Consider the following 7,599-nt stretch of genomic DNA (forward strand, 5'->3'; position numbering starts at 1 on the left):
CAGGGCTACAATCCAGGGTGCCCCGGACCTGGGCTCCTCCTCAAACAAGAACTGACCAAATGCCCGTGTACACTGCCGAATACTCCCCCTCACCCCCATGCCATCTCCAGATCTGTATGCACTTCCACCAACACAGCCTTCTCCAGAGGCCCCTGGGAATGCCTGTGTGCAGCCAGAGCCCCAGCCTTGAGGACGCAGAGCTGGCTTCCTCCCTGGCTCCGCCTTCTTCCTCATCTGGGATTCTGGGCAAGGCATTGAAGTTCTGGGGTCTTCTCCTTCTCCCGTCACTGGCCACCTGGGATCAGGACTTCCTGGTCTAGACCTCCTGCTGTAATCCCCTCCTCTTGAGTGTGGACTGACTGGAGCGATTCCACAGAGGACGGCAAAGCGATGCCGTGTCACTACTGAGATTTGGATGTGGTCAGTGGTCCCTGAGAACGCGCAAGGGGATAGGTGTGACTACTCACAGCCCACTGTGGGGCATCAGGTACCAGGAAGGAACAGCCCCAGGCTCCTTCCCGCACCACACCCTCACACACCCACACACCCACACCGCCCTCACACACAAACACACACACACTCACACACACACACACACGCCCCCGCACCAGAGCTCAATGAAGAGCTCTGAAAAGCTGGCCACCCCTTGTTCTGGGCAGTTGTTTCTTGGTAGAACGAGGGCATCGTTTCTTATGACTCATCTTTAAGTCATTCTTTTACCAAATTAACATTAATTATCTATCTCAAACGTTAAAACTTTGGGGAATATATTTTACTCCACGATACGCTTCTTATAAACGCCAGTGTTTCATATGCGATGAGAATATTTTTGAAATTTGCACATTTTGAAAACGTTACCAGGGCCCATCCAGGAAAGCGAAAGATTTGAAAGGGGTCTCCCTGGCCCCGACATTTCCCTCGCTGTTTCCAGCTCTGGTGTCACACCTCCAATGGGTCCCCATCCCCAGGAAGTGAAAAGAGGGAATAGCGGGGCATCCTCTTTGAGACAGAATCTTTGATCTCCGGGGGATTTTTCTTCTTAATGAAAACCGCTATCTCAATTTCAAACATCCGGAGTCACTCACCTCAGACCAGACCCAGCCAGGCACAGGAGGCCACCTCTGGAAGGCTGGCACTTCCATGCAAACTCCGGAGGAGGGAAACGCACGGAGTCCGACAGAAGGAAACTCAGTGGCTACCAGGGACTTGCGGTGGGAGGAAGGGAGACTGACTGCTTCCCAGGGACAGGGTTTCTCTTGGACAAAAATGGGCGGGTACTAGATGCGGATGACGTTGGTGTGACGTTGTGAGTCTGCTTCACGCCACTTCAGCGAACAATTGAAAAGAACCCAAGAACTAAACTTTATTGAACTGACGAGATAAAATACAGGGAAAGGTTAAGTAAAGAAAAACCAAAAACAAAACTTTAAAACCCACGCCATGGCTAGGGGAAGGCGAGGATTCTCTGGGGCTGCAGCTCAGGAGCTGAGGGTAGTGGCTGGGATGCTGCCAGTGCTTGCTGAAGGTCTTGAGCCGGCTGTGGCTCGCAAGATGCCTGTGCGGCTCTGAGCTGGGCTGGGCCCGAGAGGGAGAGACGGTGCCGGATCTTCAGGGTCTTCCGCGTCTTTCGGTGGAGCTGCAGCTGGAGATGGAAGAAGAGAAAACGCCACCAACATGACTGCCCGCCCAAGTCATTCCAAAGAAAGGGACCCTCTGCCGCCAATCCAGCAGTCTCAGTCCAAGCACCACGCCCCCGAAAGTCTTCCCAGACTCGAGTCCCTGGCAAGAGTGATCTGAGCCCGCCCCTTGCTCCCAGCCGAACCCCAGCCTCTGGACACTCTGCTCCGGGGGGCGCAGCGCCATCCCCTCTGCACACGCCCACGTCACACACCCGAGTCCTCCTCACCCTCAGTCTTGGCATCAGTGTGCTCAGGCTGCTCCAGCCGGGAAAGAAGAACGCGGGCGCGGTGCTCCAGCTCCGAGCCGGGCATATTGAGACCGATGTAGGCCAAGAGCAGTTCCAGGCTGGGAACATCTGGGGGCTGGATAAAATCCTCAGGGTACCATCGGAGCCAGGCGCCCAGAATGAAGGAGATGGCCCTGAGGACGGACAGGTGGGCAGCAGAGTCAGAGAAGGGTCCTTTCCTTGCACGCTGGCCTCCCGGGCATCCCTGTGCGGGCCTGGGCTCCTGGGCCTCCCGCTCCTGGCTGTCCAGGGGCCAGTCCTACTTGGCGGCCACCTCCAATCTGGCAGTCTTGGCAGAGCTAGGCCAGGGCACCAAGGAGGGGCTAGGAAAACGCCTTTGGAAGGGGGAGCCCTGTGCCGTGGTGGCGTCACCTCTCCTAGGCCTCAGGGAAGCCTGACACACTGCTTGGAGCATCTCTCCGCCCACTGCCCACTGGAACGTCAGCTGCGTGAGGGCAGCGAGCGGTGCAGTCTCCTCTTTTCATTGCCCTCCCTGGCACACAGGAGGTGCTCCCAGAACATCTGACCAGTGAGGGAACAACGGACATTGTCTCCCGCCCATGCTTCCCAGGGCCCTCCTCTTGCCTCCAACTTTCCCTCCTGGGCCTACGTGCTGCCTGATTCACCAGGTGTCCCATGAGGGTCATGCTCCCCTGCCCCGTATCTCGACCAGGGAGGGGCTTATGTGGCCCCGGAGCACTCCCTGAGCCCCCTGAGCAGGAGCTGAGCACCCGCTGGGGAGCTTCTAGCAGATGAGTGAGCGGGACGCTGCAGGCAACTGCCCTCCAAGTGTGGACGCTGGGCGCCCTCCTAGGGATTCCAAAGCCCACTCACTTTTTGAGTTGGTCTAGGGGTCCGCCGTCCTCATCGCCATAGGCAAGGACACAACCGTATCTAGAAGACACAGGAGGACGTCGCATGGACTGGACTGGGGATCAGGCCTGCGTGAGAAGCCTAGCGGCGCTGTCTCACTCCCAAGGAGAATGGAGCCCTGGAGGGCATGGCTGTCGCCTGCTCTGCGCACGGGATTCTGGTCAGTGCCTAGAAAACTTTCTGCACCTAGTGGGGACCTCTGTGTGTGCGTGATGAAGGAAGGAGCTCCAACCGGCCCCTCACTCCTGCTTGAGTGGGTCGGGGGCCTCGGCTCAGCCCAGGGATCGCTGCTCTGGCTTCACCCAGGTCAGAGACCTAGAAGAGCTCTGCCATCTCCTTTTCCAAAGGGAAGACAACAACTCAGTGAAGGCCACGGGCACGCTGAGGGACGAGGCGGAGGCTTCGCCTTAGGCAAGAGGAATATCCTCAATGAGCACAACCACAGCCCCTCCGCTCCAGTCGACCCTCCCAGAGGGTTAGGCTTCTCGAGAAGCCTTTGCAGGCAGCACCTGCCTGAGTCCCTACAATCTCCCCTGGAGGCTGATCCTCTCTTCAGCCCGCCTTGCAAGGAGCAAACCGAGGCTCGGGGAGGTGCCGTGACATCCCCAGCCTCACAGCTAGTAGGTGGCTGAATGCCCACAGTGCTGCGGAGGGGCACGGCACGCACCTTTGAAACAGAAGCTCCAGCACCTGTCGTGTGGTGGCAAAACCTCTATACGTGCACAGGAAGCTGTGGACGTAGGCGGTGTCGCCCTCCAGGAAGGCGGGCACCAGGTGCTCCACTCGCTTCTGCCGCGTTCCAGCCTGGACGGTCCACCCCAGGCGGGACGCTTTGCTCTTCGCTGGGGATGGATTTTCAGCCTGGGGTCAGACAGAGGGGCCGCTTGCCATCAGAGGCCGCACCGCGGGCCCCAGGAGTGCCGGGGACTGGAGGTCGCACCGAATGCCCAAGCCCGCGGTGACTTGTGGCCGGAAGTGGGCATCATTGCCCAGGGCAGGGAAGAATTCTCGGGATTCCAAGTAGGATGTGAGGTGGAGAAGGATTAAACCTCTTGGTCTCCTAGGTCTTTGTGCTGGCAGAGGAGTGACAGCCCCTCCCTGGATGAAGAGCATCAACCCTGGGGTGGCTGACCAACTGCCCATTCGAGACAGGAGAACACAGAGGCTTTTCGTGGGCTGGGAGGGATGAGGACGGGAGGACAGGCAGGGTGATCAGGGCGGTGCTGTGGAAATGGCAACAGAAGGTGCGGGTTCAGTGAAGGGCTGAGTCACTGGGCTAATGGGTCTCCCTTCTGGAAAGTTGGGCAGCCTGCTGAGGCCCGACGCCCTGACCTCGAGAGGCCACGTGGACGTGTTCCTCTGGACAGCAAAGGCAGAGGACCAGAAAGAACCCTGTGAGCCCCATGTCCTGTTGGGCAAAAAGCATGCCTATCCATCAGGATGCTGCGTCCGACTGGGAGAAGGTGGGGAAGGATTGCCAGGCCACATGGACACGTGAGGATGGGAGTTCAAACAGGAAAATCTCTACAGAACGCAAAAGGACTCTTGAACGCCCGTGAGCTGATGGGCTAGAAATGTCTCTGCTCTGCTACACCTCTGTGGACAGGGCCGTCTCCTCTGGCCAAGACGGGGGCTGGGCCCGCAGGGCAAGGTCGGGGGAAGAGATGGGGATTCAGATTCCTTTGGGAGCAGGGCTCCAGGCAGGAGCCCCGGGGCTGTCTCAGGGCCTTCGAAGACCTGGGGTCCTCAGTGCTGTCTTGGGGCCCTGGGGCTTGGGTCTCCCCAGCACCTGCACTCACCCTGAGCCGGCCCTGGCCTCGCTTGGCAGCGTGGGGCACCTTCCCTTCCTGCAGGGTGGTGGAGTCGAGGGCGTCGTGGCTCAGCTGCTGGCCCGTCTCCTGAGTGACGCTCTGGAAAGACAGTGCCCGGCAGCCAGGCGGCAAGCCTCAGAGACCCGACTGGCTGTCTTTGCTGGCTCTCACACCTCTGTGACTCTCTCCACTCTGGACACACATACCCCGCCCCACGGTCCACACAGACCTCCACCGAGGAGGGAAACACACGGCAGCCTGAGGGCCTGGAATGAGGAGGCAGCTTAGGGGTCCCCTTTCAGTCCTGCCAGCCCTGTCCTGGCTTGGGAACGTGACGGGAAAAGCAGGTTATTGCCAGCCCACCAACCTTCTGCGGCCAAGGGCAGATCCTGCCCACACGTCCCTCTGGCCCCCACACTCACGAGGACGGGATGAGGGCTGCCCTGGGAGGGCTCGGGGAGCTGGTCTGGCCTCGATTGGGCTGCTCTAGGCTTCCTCATGTTACCTGAGAGGACCTCCTGCCAAAGGTCCAGCGGTGGGGGGCGTGGGAGCTGAGCCAGCGTCCACAACGTCTCCAAAGGTTCTCCCTGCGGGCTTTCTGGGAACCAGAGCCCTGGTCAGGCGGGAGAAAGCAGGAGAACATGTTTCTCTATCAAGAGTCTCCAGCCAAGTGAGCTGGCTTTGCGCACGTGGCTGCCTAGTTGCGGGGGTTCCAAGTCTGTTGGGGTCTGTTGTCAAGGAAGTGACCTCATTTCCTGCAGTGCCCTTACCTGAGTGCCCCCCTCAGATACCACCCATGCAAACAGTCCTCTGGCCATGGCCTTGCTCACCCCCCTTCTCCATGCGACGTCGTAGGCGTACCCAGGAACACCAACACACCCGTCTCACAGGCTCCCTAGAGGGTCTGGGTGCGGCCGAGGTCCCAGCTTTGAGACTGACGCAGAAACAAGTCCTCTTCCTTACCTCTTCTGGATCCTGCATAAGCCGTTGTGTCTCTCAGGGCCTGTCGGCCTCCTGTCTGCACACTGGGGAGGACCGGAGCGTGGACTTGCTAGACATGTCCTCTGGCGTGTGTCCTACCTTAGAGGACGATACCTCTCAAACTGCAGGCGGGTGTCACTTGCAGGCAATGCCTCCCACCTCGTGTTTCTTCCTCTTGCCACTTGCCCTGTGTCTGCTTCTCTTCGGATCCCACCCTAGAGTCCATCCTTGCATCCAAGGTCAATGTCGTGTGTGTGTGTGTGTGTGTGTGTTTGTGTGTGTGTGCATGCGCGTGTGTGTGTGTGTTTGTGTGCGTCCGCGTGTTGTGTGCTCAGGTTGTGGAGGCCAAGAAGAAAACAGCTCCCACAAAAGGGAGGGATTGGCAAGAGCTTCTCAAGGTCTCATGGTTCCTAATTTCAGAAGCCAAGCCTCCGCGTGGGGTCCCAGTCTTGCCCTAGAAGGTCAGAACACACACTTACCCATTGGACTCACCCTGTCGAGGGCCATTCCCTACCCCTCTAGGGGCCTCAGTTTCCCAATGTTCCAGTGAGAGATTCAATTCAGGACTGCATAGGCCTGAGCTCAGCAGAAAAGTGGCCGCCACTGCCTCCACCGTGGGTGTGATGTGGGCAGGGCTACAATCCAGGGTGCCCCGGACCTGGGCTCCTCCTCAAACAAGAACTGACCAAATGCCCGTGTACACTGCCGAATACTCCCCCTCACCCCCATGCCATCTCCAGATCTGTATGCACTTCCACCAACACAGCCTTCTCCAGAGGCCCCTGGGAATGCCTGTGTGCAGCCAGAGCCCCAGCCTTGAGGACGCAGAGCTGGCTTCCTCCCTGGCTCCGCCTTCTTCCTCATCTGGGATTCTGGGCAAGGCATTGAAGTTCTGGGGTCTTCTCCTTCTCCCGTCACTGGCCACCTGGGATCAGGACTTCCTGGTCTAGACCTCCTGCTGTAATCCCCTCCTCTTGAGTGTGGACTGACTGGAGCGATTCCACAGAGGACGGCAAAGCGATGCCGTGTCACTACTGAGATTTGGATGTGGTCAGTGGTCCCTGAGAACGCGCAAGGGGATAGGTGTGACTACTCACAGCCCACTGTGGGGCATCAGGTACCAGGAAGGAACAGCCCCAGGCTCCTTCCCGCACCACACCCTCACACACCCACACACCCACACCGCCCTCACACACAAACACACACACACTCACACACACACACACACGCCCCCGCACCAGAGCTCAATGAAGAGCTCTGAAAAGCTGGCCACCCCTTGTTCTGGGCAGTTGTTTCTTGGTAGAACGAGGGCATCGTTTCTTATGACTCATCTTTAAGTCATTCTTTTACCAAATTAACATTAATTATCTATCTCAAACGTTAAAACTTTGGGGAATATATTTTACTCCACGATACGCTTCTTATAAACGCCAGTGTTTCATATGCGATGAGAATATTTTTGAAATTTGCACATTTTGAAAACGTTACCAGGGCCCATCCAGGAAAGCGAAAGATTTGAAAGGGGTCTCCCTGGCCCCGACATTTCCCTCGCTGTTTCCAGCTCTGGTGTCACACCTCCAATGGGTCCCCATCCCCAGGAAGTGAAAAGAGGGAATAGCGGGGCATCCTCTTTGAGACAGAATCTTTGATCTCCGGGGGATTTTTCTTCTTAATGAAAACCGCTATCTCAATTTCAAACATCCGGAGTCACTCACCTCAGACCAGACCCAGCCAGGCACAGGAGGCCACCTCTGGAAGGCTGGCACTTCCATGCAAACTCCGGAGGAGGGAAACGCACGGAGTCCGACAGAAGGAAACTCAGTGGCTACCAGGGACTTGCGGTGGGAGGAAGGGAGACTGACTGCTTCCCAGGGACAGGGTTTCTCTTGGACAAAAATGGGCGGGCACTAGATGCGGATGACGTTGGTGTGACGTTGTGAGTCTGCTTCACGCCACTTCAGCGAACAA

The 7,599-nt window shown here is 57.9% G+C and overlaps 1 protein-coding gene across 7 annotated transcripts; it reads right to left on the minus strand.

Annotated features, from left to right (window-relative positions):
• Positions 1-1,338: 1,338 nt before the first annotated feature.
• On the minus strand, positions 1,339-6,261 carry LOC139073344 (ral guanine nucleotide dissociation stimulator-like). Of its 7 annotated transcripts, none has more exons than XM_070582207.1 (8): positions 6,124-6,261; positions 5,530-5,726; positions 5,156-5,263; positions 4,639-4,749; positions 3,507-3,700; positions 2,801-2,860; positions 1,907-2,100; positions 1,339-1,642 (listed from the first exon to the last, which is right to left on the minus strand). In XM_070582207.1, exons 2-8 carry the CDS (start codon positions 5,629-5,631, stop codon positions 1,479-1,481), a joined length of 933 nt encoding a protein of 310 aa, XP_070438308.1. In that variant the 5' UTR covers positions 5,632-5,726; positions 6,124-6,261; the 3' UTR covers positions 1,339-1,478. The 7 variants fall into 7 exon arrangements, with proteins under 7 accessions (XP_070438308.1, XP_070438307.1, XP_070438306.1 ...); XM_070582206.1 differs by having other exon boundaries at positions 5,530-5,730; XM_070582205.1 differs by having other exon boundaries at positions 6,111-6,261.
• Between the last annotated feature and the right edge of the window lie 1,338 nt (positions 6,262-7,599).

Source organism: Equus przewalskii, chromosome 18, assembly GCF_037783145.1.
Source record: "Equus przewalskii isolate Varuska chromosome 18, EquPr2, whole genome shotgun sequence".
NCBI classification, from domain to species: domain Eukaryota; kingdom Metazoa; phylum Chordata; class Mammalia; order Perissodactyla; family Equidae; genus Equus; species Equus przewalskii.

Coding starts and splice junctions, on each gene's coding strand:
- LOC139073344 (XM_070582203.1), bottom strand. Junction 3,701..4,638: donor GAGGCCAGGGCCGGCTCAGG/GTGAGTGCAGGT, acceptor GTCTGACCCCAG/GCTGAAAATCCATCCCCAGC. Junction 2,101..2,800: donor CCCCTAGACCAACTCAAAAA/GTGAGTGGGCTT, acceptor GTCCGTCCTCAG/GGCCATCTCCTTCATTCTGG.